The 17,140-nt window shown below is 41.9% G+C and overlaps 1 protein-coding gene across 1 annotated transcript; it reads left to right on the top strand.

Moving 5' to 3' along the window:
* Positions 1–1,251: 1,251 nt before the first annotated feature.
* Positions 1,252–4,857, top strand: ndp (norrin cystine knot growth factor NDP). The gene is made up of 2 exons (XM_067992321.1): positions 1,252–1,463; positions 4,241–4,857. Exons 1-2 carry the CDS (start codon positions 1,263–1,265, stop codon positions 4,463–4,465), a joined length of 426 nt encoding a protein of 141 aa, XP_067848422.1. The 5' UTR covers positions 1,252–1,262; the 3' UTR covers positions 4,466–4,857.
* Positions 4,858–17,140: the final 12,283 nt, after the last annotated feature.

Raw genomic sequence — 17,140 nt, 5'->3', positions numbered from 1 at the left:
AGGAAATAAGGATTTGAAAGACAATTTTCTAAATATCTGCATTCCATTGGAAAAAAAAGTGTATCATAAATGAAAATACACAGGAACTCCATCGGCAGTTGAAAACAAAATACAGATTAACGTGTTGGTGGAACCCTTTGTCAGAACTCCAGTTGCTGCTTCTGTTCTGATGGTGGTTTGTACCCCGAAATGATAACTCATTTTTTTCACTTTTCAGATGTTGACAGACCTGTGTACTTCCAACATTTTCTATTCTTTTTCAGATTTCCAGTGTTTGCAGTTTTTTTTCTTTTTTCTTTGTGTGGTAAGTACCAGTCTTGTAGTTCACTCCAATCATTTCAAAATCTGAACATTTAAGTGTACCATCTACATACTTGTGAAACTGTACCATTTACACAGAGAGGCAGTTTTATGAAGTAGCAGGGGAAACAATCCATCTGCCCCAATTCTCTTTTCTGTAACTGGCATTCTTTCCTTTGCAGAGATCTCCCCACCATGTGATAAGAAGCCAATTATTGCAAGATTATCTTATTCAGTGCACGATTAGAAATAAGTGATGTTGTACAAGTAGCAAACCTCATTACTACAAACTTCTAAATCTCTCTTTCTAAGGCTCTTTGCTGTTAGTCCTGGTAAGAAGCTCCATTGTAATCAATAGCAGAGTTCAAACCTCATTTCAGAGCACTGAGAACAAGAGTCCCAATAACTTTGTAATAATGAGGCTGAATTGCATTACAACTATACAACACAAATCTTCATCAGGAACTGACACTTTTGTTGATTGTACATTACTCATTGTTGTATAAATTAGATCCTTATAGATGGCTCACTGTAAAACTACAGCAATACCCACATTCAGTAAGGCCATTTAAAAAACAAGGTGTCAAGTAAAATTCAGTGAAATTTCATGTTGTACACTCCAAATATATTAATAAATGTGAGTCTGTATGAGGTGGTAATTATCTAATGTGAATCCATGCTCCACTGCTCTATAAAGCCCTACACTAGAACAGTTTACCGCCCCCTACACATAAATACATAACATTCAATAACGATCCCTCTGCCAGTTCAGGAAATATTGCAACCTTCTTGGGGATTGAATATGACTCAATTCTTATTACATTTTTGCAGGTTGTGAAGCTTTAAACATAAGACAATGAATGTAAAACGATTATAATTTTTTGTGAACAGCTACTGTTTGAATTCTTTTCTGGGTCAGACTGGCCAGTGACTGTCCTGTTTTGGAGTACCTCTCATTTCCCATGGAGACGGTGAGAGATGTCTGCTTTGTGAGGAAGCTCCAATTAGTAGTTTGGTTGCTATTGCTCCTTCTGCTGACAGTGGTGTGGATAGCAAATTGTAAAGCTAGTAGTGCAATAATAATGAACACAGAACCCCATCGGTGCATGAGGCACCATTTTGTGGAGACTATCAGCCATCCATCATTCAAGTGCAATTCAAAGGTAAGAAGAATTAGATCTGTTACATGATGATCAAAACAAATGATTCTATATAGTGTGTTTCTTAAACATGATAACCAGAGATTGAACCAGTCAAATACTGCCTTACAGTCAGAACCTGAAAAGATCACATCTTTGAGTCTGGCACGGTATATTGTTCCTGCTACAATGGCTGTTGGACGCCTTTCACCCTTCGGGACCGCAATAACATTTCTGCAACATAATCAAAATTGAAGCAAGATAAATGATTTGATTTAATATATTATAAAATAAAATGTGTTCTCAGTCCTGTACAACAAACACAATTGAAAGACGTACCATTTCCTTGGTTTAACCCCGAGCAATGCCATAGGAGTTTCACTTGTATTTAATATATCATTTAATTAAACCAGAAGAATGTCACTTTGGCAAAACACCATTTAAAAAAATTGTAATTATACTAGGTAAAAATCATATACTTATCCAGTCATAAAATCATAGAGCACAGAAGAAGGCCATTCGGGCCATTGTGCCTGTGCCAGCTCTTTGAAAGAGCTATCCAATTAGTCACACTCCCTCGCTCTTTCCCCATAGCCCTGCAATTTTCTTAAATTATTTTTAAATTAATTGCAAATATGCGAAGAAACTTTTTGTGTGTAAGCCTGGAATGGCTTAATGATAAATGCACTTCCTGGTATATAACCAAATAATAAAACCAGAAAGACCTCAGGTGTAATCCCTGCTCAATACTGAATTGTCTGATTTAAGCCAAGCTGGTATTGGAGTGCTACAATTCATCTTAGCATTTCCCACTGTGCCAAAATCACATACAAATAACTCGTAGCTTCTCCTACCTGCCATTCTGCTTTTATGGATTCAAAGTTTATTGTAGGTGCCCCATAATTGTAATGAGGAATTGTCCTGTACATTTATAGTAATATACCCCTTACTCCAGATATATCTGTATTACACAAAAAAGTAATTTTCATAAGCAGAACTGCATCTCTTATGAATTAAACTTAAAAGCTTGTGCATGATGTGATTGGACAGTGTGCCACACGACTAACAATTATTCTTTTACCACAGTATTTTGTAGCAGAGATTATGTGGCCTATTATGTGGGTTGTTCCCTAATTCAGAAGTTGGTAAATATCACACTGTCATATCATTCTATTCAGGCTAAAACTAATAGTCAAATTTGCTTAAAAGCAGGTTAATTTCACAGAAATGGAAATTATCAGCAAGAAAGCAGCAGTACAATACTTGGCTTACAGTGTAAATAGTTCCAAAAAAATTAAGAGTGCTGATTCTTTTAAAGTTCATACCAGTAACTTTTGAACTGATGAATCATTACATGGACAATTGACACCATGGAGTCTTTTACACTGCCTCACCATGGAATTAGACTCAAAATAAGAATCTGAAGATAAAGGGGAAACCAATAACTCTTAAATTCATCTGTGCCTCCAAAGTCCAAACTCCTCTGAAGATCAACGGTTCTTTCTCAATAATTAGACAATCAGAATATCAATTATTTCTGCTTTACAAGTAAATAAAATGTGAACAACAATCTCTTAGTTACCTGTTGAGTTATTTGTTCAGGATAACTGCCTGCAAAAGAAACCATTCTGAGGAGGGGATTCTCCTCTTCAGGGCAAAGTTCTGGCAGGGCGAGGCTTCCACCCAGCCCATTGTATCCACCCCAGTCCCTGACCTATTTTTCTGGGTTTGGGCTTGTTACATTTGTGTAGCCGGCTCCTAGAAGGATTCTTGCCGACAAGAGGGAGCCTGCCAGTGTAAAAGCAGAGAATCCCAGCGTGCTGTAGTAAGGATGATGCTGAAGCACCATAAGGCCCTTAAAAGGGCAGAAGCACCTCAAAGGTTATACAAGATGTCCCACTGAAAGCCTCAGCTGAGAGTGAGGCTGGGGCATTCAACTGGTAAATGTTGGGGAAGGAACAGAGAAAGAAAAGATCCTCTCCCTCCATTAGGGCATCTCACGACTGTCACCGCCACCCGGGCAGCCTGGGGAGAAGCAGGAGCACCGGTGGAAAGAAAGAAAATCCAATGGGGACCCAGGCCTCACCCCGCTGCCATTTGCATGCAACGGGTCGGGAAGGAGCATGCAGCAGTGGACTCACTGGGGGCAGGGGGGGTGAAATCACAGTCAGGGTGGTGAAAGTGGCAATATCCTCATCATCCCATTTTCCTGCCATTTCCTTTGTGATCCTGCCCGATTGTGGAGGAAAATTACCCAAATATCTGACATGAGTCTGCAAATTTGTAAGCATTAAGTTTTCAAAGACATGATGGGCTAACCGAACAAACTTGACCTGAATAATTTCTGATCAGGCAATAATACCAAACAAACGCTGGTTCTGTTCCCATGAAACAAATAGTTATATTTAGATAGCTTTGTGCATTTGTTTCTCCCCTGACAACAAGACAAAAAAAATTCTATTGGGCATATTTTGTGAGGCCCCATTACTGGCAGAGAGCTCCAGTGGATAGTAACACTGATTGATAAATTGAGTGTTCTCAATTACCAGACCTTTGTGTCTCAGCCACAGTTAACTGAAATCAAATTTAAAACATCTTGATTATTCTAAAGACATATTAAAAATAAATACAATACAATTTTTTCCTGTTTGAGGGAAGATGGAGCTCTGCTTTTGTCACATAGTATTTATGCTGAATTGAAGGGGACTCAAGTATTGAGGTTTGAAGCCAAGTGCATTCTAGTTAATGGGAGGCTTCTTACATGCAACTTAATATTTCTCATGCCGATGAATCTCTTTCAGATGGTGCTTTTCTCCCATTGTGAAGGACGCTGTGGTCACACCTCCAGATCTGAACCGCTCATCTCATTCAGTGCTGTCCTGAAACAACCATTCAGGACTGTGTGTGAATGCTGCAAACCCAAAACTTCGAAACTAAAGGCAGTGCCATTGCGTTGTGCAAATGGAAAAAGACTGACAGCTACTTACCGGTACATACTATCCTGTAGCTGTGAAGAATGCAATTAATGAGAAGTTACAAAATGCAAATTCAGGACTGCAGCGGAATCACAACAAGCTATATTACTGAGAGTGAAAGGAAGAGAAATACAACTTCATAACACAAGGCCTGAGCCACTCAGAAGTGTTTTAGCATTCCACTTAGAGTCAGGAAAGGATCTAGAGAATGGAACAAAAATGAACAGTTTATCTGTGTTGAATGCTAAGGAAACAGAAGATATTGGAACTGGTGCGTCTTTCACATTTTCTTTTTCTGGATATATTGCAGTGCAGGATACTTTCCTGTCATCCTCTCAAATATGGAACTGCCACTTTGAACTTTAAGTTAAGCCATCTTTAAATTTATTTTCTATTTCACTATTTTGTTTGAATTAATAGTTAATAATAATTGTTTAGAAAATACTTTCTAATCTTTTAATGACTTAACATCCTTTTCTGATTGTGGCTGTCCTCAACAATTACTGCCATTGCCTATGGCAGCAGAGTACAGGATTATTTTTTGTAGAATGACATAGTAAAACAATAGGTTGAAGCTCCAAAGACATTGGTTGGTAGATGGTTCCCCATATAGTCTTGTTATGTGGATGCCTGGAGCAGTGGCTAGTCTCCCTCCTACAGTGAACAAGGAAGTGTTAGGAGAGAGAATCATCACAGGCTCTCATCTTCTAGCAGTCAGCTATGGAACATCACTGAAGAAGGTCTCCAGCCTGTCATCTTGGGCAGAGGAGCTGTAGAATAGAGAGATCCACAAAGAGAAAAAATGGGAGAAGACCAAATAAATAAGAAGAAATGAGTCTGCTGTAGGTGGGTAGTAGTGGGTTACTACAAACGGTAAATCTGTCACCACCATTTTTAATATTTTCCTCCTCTAGAAGTAACTGTCATTTTAGAACATTTAACTGTCCATTTTGATGTTGTGATAGATAGTGATGCTGTAATGATTAGTTTTGCTGCTACTTTCAGGAGCAAGAAGAGGATAGAATCATAGAATGGTTACAGCACAGAAGGACACCATTCAGCCCATCGAGCCCATGCCAGCTCTTCGTAAAAGCAATCCAGTTAGTCCCATTCCCCTGCTCTTTCCCCATAGCCCTACAATTTTTTTCCCTTCAAGTATTTATCCAATTCCTTTTTGAACGCCACGATTGAATTTACTTCCACCATCCTTCCAGGCAGCCCATTCCAGATCATAACTACTCGCTGCGTAAAAATTTTTTTCCTCATGTTGCCTTTGGTTCTTTTGTCAATCACCTTAAATCTGTGTCCTCTGGTTCTCGACCCTTCTGCCAATGGGAACAGTTTCTCTTTATTTACTTTATCTAAATCCTTCATGATTTTGAACACTTCTGTTAAATCTCCTCTTAACCTTCTCTGCTCGAAGGAGAACAACCCCACCTTCTCCAGTCTATCCACGTAACTGAAATCCCTCATCCCTGGAACCATTCTAGTAAATCTTTTCTGCACCCTCTCTAAGGCCTTCACATCCTTCCTAAAGAGCGGTGCCCAGAATTGCACACAATACTCCAGCTGTGGCTGAACCAGTGTTTTGTAAAGGTTCAACATAACTTCCTTGCTTTTGTACTCTATGGGCCCGATATTTGGAGGGAGGCAGGTTGGCAGGGGGTGGGGGGGGGAGTTGACTGGGCGCGTGGGAAATGTGCCCAGTGAAATCGGTGGGTTTGGCACGCGATCATAAATAAATTGAAGCCACTTACGTTGGCTTCCGGGTTTCGCGCTGGAAAGCTGCGCAGCAGGCGGACTGCGCACCCGCATCATAGGCTGTCAGCTGGAGGGCCGATGAATGGCAGATGGAGTTTAATTTAGATAAATGTGAGGTGATGAATTTTGGTAGATCAAATCGGGCCAGGACCTACTCCGTTAATGGTAGGGCGTTGGGGAGAGTTATAGAACAAAGAGATCTAGGAGTACAGGTTCAAAGCTCCTTGAAAGTGGAGTCACAGGTGGATAGGGTGGTGAAGAAGGCATTCAGCATGCTTGGTTTCATTGGTCAGAACATTGAATACAGGAGTTGGGATGTCTTGTTGAAGTTGTACAAGACATTAGTTAGGCCACACTTGGAATACTGTGTACAGTTCTGGTCACCCTATTATAGAAAGGATATTATTAAACTAGAAAGAGTGCAGAAAAGATTTACTAGGATGCTGCCGGGACTTGATGGTTTGACTTATAGGGAGAGTAGGAGGTTAAGGGGTGATCTTATAGAAGTCTATAAAATAATGAGGGGCATAGATAAGGTCGATAGTCAAAATCTTTTCCCAAAGGTAGGGGAGTCTATAACGAGGGGGCATAGATTTAAGGTGAGAGGGGAGAGATACAAAAGGGTCCAGAGGGGCAATTTTTTCACTCAAAGGGTGGTGAGTGTCTGGAACGAGCTGCCAGAGGCAGTAGTAGAGGCGGGTACAATTTTGTCTTTTAAAAAGCATTTGGACAGTTACATGGGTAAGATGGGTATAGAGGGATATGGGCCAAGTGCAGGCAATTGGGACTAGCTTAGTGGTATAAACTGGGCGACATGGACATGTTGGGCCGAATGGCCTGTTTCCATGTTGTAAACTTCTATGATTCTCTATGATTCTCTATGATTCCACCCAGCGGACGGGAGGTAGTGGCCTGCCTCTGCCACCACGAAGGCTTGGCTCGAGGTGGCAGAGGAGGTCACCTGCACCACCAACATATCACGCACCTGCATACAGTGCAGGAGGCGCTTCAATGACCTAACCAGGTCAGCCGAAGTGAGTACTCTTACTCATTCCCCTACACTCCGTCTGCCACATCACCACCCCCACCCCGCATCTCCTTCTGCACTGCCAACACTACTCTATCACATTACTCCTCACACCCACTGAACCCTCATCCTCATCTTACCTGCACTTCCTCACCTCCCCAGTACTCATCCCACCACTACCACTCAACCCAATCCTCATACAATCTCATGGTTCTGCCTCATACTCACCCTCTCATGCATCTCTTTCACGGTCAGTCTCACCCCACCTGCCACTACCTGTGCTGCAGCCACAGGGCATGCATCACGTATGTGTAGTAGGAAGCGTAAGGCAAACGTGTCGTGAGCATGAAGGGGATGCACAATGGTGTTTGAGGGTTTGTCATGGTTTTTACTTATATTTGATTTCTGATCAACTCACATTACATATTATACTGTCACCACTACTGCCATGTCTTGGTCATTCTTGATTGGCTTGTGCAATAAGGCCCTTTCATGAGGATCTCCATGAACACCCTTGATGCCACCCATTGGGTCATCCTACAGTGCATGTATGTGTAGTTGCACAGCACTGTGTTGTGTAGCTCCACGTGGCGGAGGTGGACGGCATGCCTGGCGAGGCTGGTGATATTGCTTGTCCTCCAATGGAGTGATGAATGCAGCAATGGACCCCCCCCCATCCTGACGGTGTGAGTGTGAGGGGGTCCGCAAAGTAGGTAAATGTGTTTGGACAGCAGAGTTTAGGGTATGATGTAATAATTTTGAGTGTGGAGACAACGGTGTGGCAGGCAAAACTTTGTCTGAGGTGACAGAGTGCCCTGCTGCAATGAATGAGGTATTCCCCCCAACTTTCAAGGAATCCTCTGCATCTCCCAATGGCTGCTGACTGAAACATGTCTGCAACAACAGGAGTGTTTCCCACGGCATGGGAAACACACTGAGGAGAGTCCAAAATCACATCCCTGCTAAAATCTTTTCCCAATGAGGTCTGTCAACGACCTCCAGTACCTCCCTAACTATCTAAACTGTCATCCCGCTGGCTTTACTAGCCGGTGGGAGTCCCACATGTGGGGGCTGCGCGCGCACCGATTCGCATCATTGGGGAACCCGGAAGTGGGCGGGTTGGAGCTGGGCTTCGGACCCGGTCCGGGATTCCCCAATTTTAAGAACTCCCCGCCACAAACGCACCCACTCGGCCATCCTAAAATTGACCCCACGCCTCTATTTATAAAGACCAAGATCCCATATGCTTTTTTAACTGCTTTCTCAACCTGCCCTGTGACCTTCAAAGATTTGTACACATATACCTCCAGGTGTCTCTATTCCTGCACCCACGTTAGAATTGTACCATTTAGTTTATATTGCCTCTCCTCATTCTTCCTGCCAAAATGTATCACTTTGCACTTCTCTGCGTTAAATTTCATCTGCCATGTGTCCACCCATTCCACCAGCCTGTCTATGTCCTTTTGAAGTCTATTGCTACCCTCTTCACTATTTATTACACTTTCAAGTTTTGTGTCATCTGCAAATTTTGAAATTGAGCCCTGCACACCCAAGTCCAGATCGTTAATATATATCAAAAAGAGTAGTGGTCCTAGTACCGATCCCTGGGGAACACACTGTATACCTTCCTCCAGTCTGAAAAACAACCATTCACCACTACTCTCTGTTTCCTGTCACTTAGCCAATTTTGTATCCATGCTGCCACTGCCCCTTTTATTCCATGGGCTTCAGTTTTGCTGACAAGCCTATTATGTGACACTTTATCAAACACCTTTTGAAAGTCTAAATACATATCAACTGCATTGCCCTCATCAAACCTCTGTGTTATCTCATCAAAAAACTCAATCTAGTTAGTTAAATACAATTTGCCTTTAATGAATCCGAGCTACCTATTCATTATTAATCCACACTTGTCAAAAGGACTATTAATTTTGTCCCGGATTATAGTTTCTAAAAGCTTCCCCACCACCGAGATTAAACAGATAGAAAGACTGTCCAGCTAGTAAGAAAAGGCCAAGTTCCAACAGTGAGGTATTTTTAACAAAATAGAAAATGCTGGAAATACACAGGGCAGACAGCATCTATAAGGAGAAAAGAAAAGGTTAATATTTTGATATAACCCTTCATCAGGTATCTTTGTTGTGCTTCCCTTCCCCATCTCTTGAAGGCATTTTGAAGAAATAGTTGAAGTCTAATCCCACTGAGGACAGGCCTGAAAGGAGAGCATAACCTTCATCTTTATATCTGTCAGTGTAACGAAACACAAAACTGTATAACAGGCTTCAGTAGAAAGTAAAATCAGGCGGGGTGTGAAACGGGCAGCCTATCCAATCCCGAAGGTTGGCCACCAGGTGGGTTAGGTTAAAATTATTCCCTTCCTCTCACTTATATTCTACTGTTTTGATTATATAGCTGCTCTGCATTGGTTGGACATTTTGAACTTTGAGTGCACTAAGACTCCTAGGTCTTTTTTATCTTTAGCAATTTCAACCATTCATGGTACAAGTCGGACGGGGTGCACCTCAACAGGGCCGGGACCAATATCCTCGCTGGGAGGTTTGCTGGTGCTGTTGGGGAGGGTTTAAACTAGCTTGGCAGGGGGATGGGAACCTGAGCATAGATTCAGAAGGGAGAGAAACAGAGCTGGAAATGGAAGGCAGAAAATTAGTAAGTGAGTTTGGAAGGCAAAGGAAACAAAGCTTGGAAAATAGACAACAAAGGAGTTTGGCAGTGCTTAATGGTATATACCTCAATGCAGGGAGTATAGTGAATAAGGCAGATGAGCTAAGGGCACAGATAGACATGTGGAAGTACGATATCATTGCTATTACTGAATCATGGCTTAAACAGGGGCAGGAATGGCATCTCAATGTTCCCGGTTACAGGGTTTTCAGACGAGATAGAGAGGAGGATAAAAAAGGAGGGGGGTGGCAATATTGGTTAAAGAAACAATTACTGCTGTGAGGAGGGATGATATGTTAGAAGGATCATCAAATGAGGCCATATGGGTTAAGCTAAAGAACAAAAATGGGGGAGTCACACTGCTGGTAGTGTACTATAGACACCCAAACAGTCAGAGGGAGATAGAAGAGCAAATATATCGGCAAATTTCTGAGAAGTGCAAAAACAATAGGGCAGTAATAGTAAGGGATTTCAACTATCCTAATATTAACTGGGATGCAATCAGTGTAAAAGCTATAGAGGGCGCAGAATTCTTAAATTGCATTCAGGAGAACTTTTTTAGCCAGTATATAGAAAGCTCAACAAGGTGGGGGGGGGGGGGGGTGCAGTTATGGATTTAGTTTTAGGGAATGAAGCTGGGCAGGTGGAAAGAGTATCAGTGGGAGAGCATTTTGGTGGCAGTGATCATAATTCAGTTATATTTAGCACAGTTATGGAAAAGGACAACAATAGAACAGGAGTAAAAGTTCCAAGTTCTTGGAAAGGCCAATTTTACTAAGCTGAGAAGTGAGTTAGCAAAAGTGGACTGGATACAGTCAATCCTCCCTGGCTACAGGTGTGGTGCAGGAGGATTGCTAACGTTGTACTGTTGTGTAAGAAGAGAGAAAAAGATAGACCTAGTAATTACAGGCCAGTCAGTCTAACCTCAGTGATGGGCAAATTATTGGAATCAATTCTGAGGGACAGTATAAACCGTCATTTAGAAAGGCATGGATTAATCAAAGGCTGTCAACATGGATTTGTTCAGGGAAGGTCGTGTCTGACTAACTTGATTGAATTTTTTTAGGAGGTAACAAGGAGGGTCAATGAGGGTAACGTGTTTGATGTAGTCTACATGGATTTTAGCAAGGCTTTTGACAAGGTCCCACATGGCAGACTGGTCAAAAAAGTAGAAGCCCATGGGATCCAAGGGAAAGTGGCAAATTGGATCCTAAATTGGCTCAGTGGCAGGAAACAAAGGGTAATGGTTGACAGCTATTTTTGTGACTGGAAGAATGTTTCCAGTGGGGTTCCACAGGGCTCAGTATTATGTCCCTTGCTTTTTGTAGTATGTATTAATGATTTAGACTTAAATGTAGGGGGCATGATTAAGAAGTTTGCAGATGATACAAAAATTGGCCATGTGGTTGATAGTGAGGAGGAAAGCTGTAGACTGCAGGAAGATATCAATGGACTGGCCAGGTAGGCAGAAAAGTGGCAAATGGAATTCAATCTGGAGAAATGTGAGGTAGTGCATTTGGAGAGGTCAAACAAGGCAAAGGAATACACAATAAATGGGAGGATACTGAGAGGTGTAGAGGAAGAGAGGGACCTTGGAGTGCATGTCTACAGATCCCTGAAGGTAGCAGGACAGGTAGATAAAGTGGTTAAGAAGGCATACGGGATACTTTCCATTATTAGCCAAGGCATAAGAGCAGGGAGGTTATGCTACAACTGTATAAAACACTAGTTAGGTGACAGCTTGAGTACTGCGTACGGTTCTGGTCAACACAATACAGGAAAGATGTGATTGCACTAGAAAGGGTACAGAGGAGATTTACAAGGATGTTGCCAAGACTGGAGAATTTTAGCTATGAGGAAAGATTGGATCGGCTAGGGTTGTTTTCTTTGGAACAGAGGAGGCTGAGGGGTGATTTAATTGAGGTGTACAAAATTATGAGGGGCCTAGATAGAGTGGATAGGAAGGATCTATTTCCCTTAGCAGAGAGGTCACTAACCAGGGGGCATAGATTTAAAGTAATTGGTAGAAGGATTAGAGGGGAGCTGAAGAAAAAAAATGTTTCACGCAGCGGGTGGAAGGGGTCTGGAACTCACTGCCTGAAAGGGTGATAGAGGCAGAAACCCTCATCACATTTAAAAAGTACTTGGATATGCACTTGAAGTGCCATAACCTACAAGGTTACGGACCAAGTGCTTTAAAGTGGGATTAGGTTGGGTAGCTCTTTTCCGATCAGCACAGACATGATGGGTTGAATAGCCTCCTTCTGTGCCATAAATTTTTCTATGTTTCTATGGAGTACGTGTTGCACATTTTTCCATGCTATATGTACTAATTTACATTTGTCTATTATAAATTTCATAGGTACAGAAAGTCATTGCAATTACTACTGTAAGTTAGAAATTACTCTTTAATGGGATATTAACCTTATTACCCAGAGCAAGGGCAAAGGGGAAAATAAGTAGGAAACTGGATTATGGAAAAGTATTGATTGGATGAGTCTCTACTGAAGGATTTAAAAAAAATTAATTATAGATAACTGCAAATATGAATACACCTTTATATTAACTCCCTCTGACTTCCTGATTCTCACTTTACAATTCTACAATCCAAGCTATGCATAATGCATGTGCTTCACTATAAGTACTATAGGTGATGGTTAAAGGTCTTCATTTTCAGGTTCTACTGATTTTCACTGATAAAATTCATAAATAGTTTTCTGCAGATTTGCACATTCAAATTGACAGGGGTAGAAATTGGTATGCGTTGCACCCGTTTTTTGGGTGTAAAGCATACCAATTTAGCAATGGGATAGCCTGTGCCCAATGTGCTTGGGCTTCGGTCCCACTGCTAAATTCATGGAACCCAAATTTTGGCATTTCGGGCGGATTCCTAAAACAGGCACTAGGCCCCTTGAATATGTAAATTAGGAGTCAAACACCTGTTTAAGCACCCTGTTTCAAAATTAGCAGCCATGCCTGCCCTGCTCAGGACTCTGCAACAGCTCCTGCAGCCGCCAACAAAAGGTAAGTTGTCAAAAAATTTTTGTAAACAATTTTACAACACCAAGTTATAGTCCAGCAATTTTATTTTAAATTCACAAGCTTTCGGAGATTTCCTCCTTCCTCAGGCAAATGTTTCAAGAGCTCCTTGAAGCCTACGCATTTATACATATAGAACAATACATGGTGTTTACAGACTGCCCCTGCAACTGCCCATTGCCAAGGCAATCACCGTGTTCAGACAGAGAGGTGTCACCTGCAGAACCCCCGAATACACATTCAACAAAAAAACAAACAGGGAAAAAAAACAGAGAAAAAAAACACAGAGAGAGGCAGAAACATCCGGAAGGCAGAGAGAGCCAGCAAATGACCCATTATATTAAAAACAGATAACATTTGTTCGCTGGTGGGGTAACGTGTAGCGTGACATGAACCCAAGATCCCGGTTGAGGCCGTCCTCATGGGTGCGGAACTTGGCTATCAATTTCTGCTCGACGATTTTGCGTTGTCGTGTGTCTCGAAGGCCGCCTTGGAGTACGCTTACCCGAAGGTCGGTGGATGAATGTCCATGACTGCTGAAGTGTTCCCCGACTGGGAGGGAACCCTCCTGTTTGGCGATTGTTGCGCGGTGTCCGTTCATCCGTTGTCGCAACGGATGAACGGACACCGTGCAACAATCGCCAAACAGGAGGGTTCCCTCCCAGTCGGGGAACACTTCAGCAGTCATGGACATTCATCCACCGACCTTCGGGTAAGCGTACTCCAAGGCGGCCTTCGAGACACACGACAACGCAAAATCGTCGAGCAGAAATTGATAGCCAAGTTCCGCACCCATGAGGACGGCCTCAACCGGGATCTTGGGTTCATGTCACGCTACACGTTACCCCACCAGCGAACAAATGTTATCTGTTTTTAATATAATGGGTCATTTGCTGGCTCTCTCTGCCTTCCGGATGTTTCTGCCTCTCTCTGTGTTTTTTTTCTCTGTTTTTTTTCCCTGTTTGTTTTTTTGTTGAATGTGTATTCGGGGGTTCTGCAGGTGACACCTCTCTGTCTGAACACGGTGATTGCCTTGGCAACGGGCAGTTGCAGGGGCAGTCTGTAAACACCATGTATTGTTCTATATGTATAAATGCGTAGGCTTCAAGGAGCTCTTGAAACATTTGCCTGAGGAAGGAGGAAATCTCCGAAAGCTTGTGAATTTAAAATAAAATTGCTGGACTATAACTTGGTGTTGTAAAATTGTTTACAATTGTCAACCCCAGTCCATCACCGGCATCTCCACATCAAAAAATTTTTGGGGAGTGCTTCCCTGACTCCACAGCGTTTGGGGAGTGCTTCCCCGACTCCACAGCGTTACGATCGCCTCTACCCCTCCCCTCCCCTCCCCCCTCCCCCCTCCCTTAGACCCCTTCAGCTCCCCTCCCAGGACCTACCTGCGGCCTGACATTGATGTCCGCTTCGCAAGTGAGCTGCTTGGGGACTCGCAGCAGTCGTCTAATTTAAATGAGTTCCGAGGCCTGATTTCGATCGGGCCTCGGGCCTACCCGTTCCAGCATAGGAATTGACCCCTGTGCCCAGTTTGAACCGGCAGGCCGGCACTATGCAATTTCTACCGCACAAACTTGCCAAAGAATGCAATTTCCTGAGATTATTTTTTTTGAGTGTTGCAAGATTTATTTGTGTGTCCCTTTGAGCTGCGTAAGGAGATGGCTTCTGCTACCCTTTTCCAATACACTATAAAAATCTGTATGATCTAAACAAAATAAAGAAATAAAATAAAACTAGAAAACTCTTGTAAAACCTACATAACCAGTTTTTAAAAACACTGAATTTTCCCTGATTTTTACTTAAGCAAAGGAACATTTGCTGTATTCCTGTGATTTTCACAATTTCTTTTAAGAAACAAGTTAAGATTTCCCAAGAAAGTTAAAAAAATATAAAATCTGAGTCCCACCGGTTTATATTCAGGTATCAATATGTGATGCACGTGTGTGCCAGCTTTGAACTATTAAAGTCCCTAATGGATTTTCCCACTGTTCATTCAATGCCAGATTTATTCACCATGGGGCATAAATTGCTCATCCGAGGACTCTGTTCATCAATGGGGTCTTCTCTCTTCGCCATCAAATCCAGGAAGCAAGTTCACGAATACGCACATGTGCACTAAAACCAAGAAATTGTGAACTTGCTGCCATTGGTTCTCTGGCAGTTTGACAGGTCCGAAATAAAGGGCCATGCTACACTACAGTCAATAAACCATTAAACATTCGTAAACTTACCCATCCGCCCAGCTGGAACGAAGATACTTACGCCACCAAAAGGTACACTGGAACGTAGCAGCTCTACACTACTTTTCAAATGTGCGGTGACTGATAATGTTTGCGAAACAACAAAAAATTAAATTTTAAAAATGTGGAATGTCATATTACTCTGATTTTAATATTTTTTGATCGTTAAAAAAAATTAAAAATTAAAACATTTTTAAAAATTAATTTTTTTTAACTTTTAACTTCTGTAAGTTTCATTAAATTACATCATTTGCTTGGCTTTTTATAAAATATGTTGAATTTTTATTTAAACTAAAGTACAGAAGTTAACTGTAAAGGAATGATTTCTAGTTGCCTGCTTGTAGGCGTGACTTCTCTTCTTGACAGATTCTGTGGGCGTGGCTTCCATTCCCACAGTCTGTATCGGATCTGAATGAGCCTGTGCTGAATTCACAGCACTGAACCTAAAAAAAATTAAAGAGGGAGCTAGTGGACATCGGAGACCACGAGATAAGCTTTCTCGTAGTGCTTGTCTGCAAGTTCCGGCCCCATATGATTTTTAACTTCTAAAATACCTATGTTAAATTCGGTGATACAGGGGTAATGCAACTGGCAGGACATGGATTCATGCCTGTGATTCTCCACATGGTGAGTTTCTGATCTTGGCTGTTCTACTGAAAAGCAACAGAGACCAGGAGGTTGGTGCTTCCCCACTGGACAGAGAAGAAAAAAATGGCAGAGGAACCATCCCAAATTGCTCTTTCACACCGCCCAGTGACCAAATCAAGAGAGACATGTGAGCAGATTATCTGCTTACCTGGAGAATGGCATGTGGCATTTCAAAAAAGTAAGCAGGGACGTCTCATCCATTTCCATGAAAGTCAGCAATTTGTTTTAAAGTAAAACTAGAAATATAGGAAAAGGGATGTGTGTGTTGTGCAAATAAACAGTTACACATTTGTAACAAAAGCAGTACGACCCTGAGGTATGGAATTTTCCATAACTACTCAAATTGAAAATAAGTCATAATATTGCAAAAGGCACTTCCTACAAAATTAAAAGTTACAAATCCTTTTGAAAATTGCTATATGTTTGCCTACATAATTGCAAAGTAATTCATTGTATGAAGTGCTTTTGAGATGTTTTGACGTGCTAAGACTCTATATGAATGCAAGTAGCAGTGTTATATTTTTCCATCTGCTACATTTCCAGTCAAGTTACATCTGATTTTTGGGGATTTTGTTCACAGAGATCTGAATTGTTTTAAAAAAATGATGACCGCATTGCAAACTGAAACTGGGTACAAGGTCTTGATTGTCAAAGGAGTTCCAATGTTGCAATGCATTTGTGATTGTTTTACAACTGGAATACATTTAGTTCCAAACACTGTGATTAAATAAGTGTTACAATTCCTTGTCGGAGGTACCCTTGACCACACACATTGGGCTTGATTTTCGTTTCCGGCACAGATCAGGCTGTCAGTGAGTGAGGCATCCACTCCACTTGCCCAATGACATTGATAGGAGGGCTACGAGATTTTCATGATTGGACCTAATTTAAATACTGGAAGTGAGCTAATCGTGCTACTTACAGGTAGCTCACCATTTGGGAGGGTAGGAAATCCGGCGACACTGCCACTTATAAAGCTAGACTGCTACTCTTAAAGGGGAGTTGAAGTTTTTAGTGGTGGGTAATGATTACTGAGGCAGCAGGCAGAATGAAGATGGTCAGGGCATCCCAATTTTCAGATACTGCTGCGGAGATCCTCATGGAAAAGGTGAGTACCAAGAAGGACGTTTTCTTTCCTTCTGATGGGCAACGGGTGCCCTGGCAAATTAGTCAGCAACTATGGCTGGACAGGTCAATACCAACAGCATGGTTCCTAGGACTTAGCTGCAGTGCAGGAACAAATTTAATGACTAGGATTGCCGAGGTAAGACTCATCTTCACATCTAATCCCCAGCTGGTATATTGTGGCCAATTCTG

This window comes from Heptranchias perlo, chromosome 11 (assembly GCF_035084215.1).
Source record: "Heptranchias perlo isolate sHepPer1 chromosome 11, sHepPer1.hap1, whole genome shotgun sequence".
Lineage (NCBI taxonomy): Eukaryota > Metazoa > Chordata > Chondrichthyes > Hexanchiformes > Hexanchidae > Heptranchias > Heptranchias perlo.
Note: the sequence above shows the minus strand (reverse complement) of the source record. Positions and strands in the feature narration are given on the sequence as shown.

Coding starts and splice junctions, on each gene's coding strand:
- ndp (XM_067992321.1), top strand. CDS start 1,263: ATGGAGACGGTGAGAGATGTCTGCTTTGTGAGGAAGCTCCAATTAGTA. Junction 1,464..4,240: donor CATTCAAGTGCAATTCAAAG/GTAAGAAGAATT, acceptor AATCTCTTTCAG/ATGGTGCTTTTCTCCCATTG.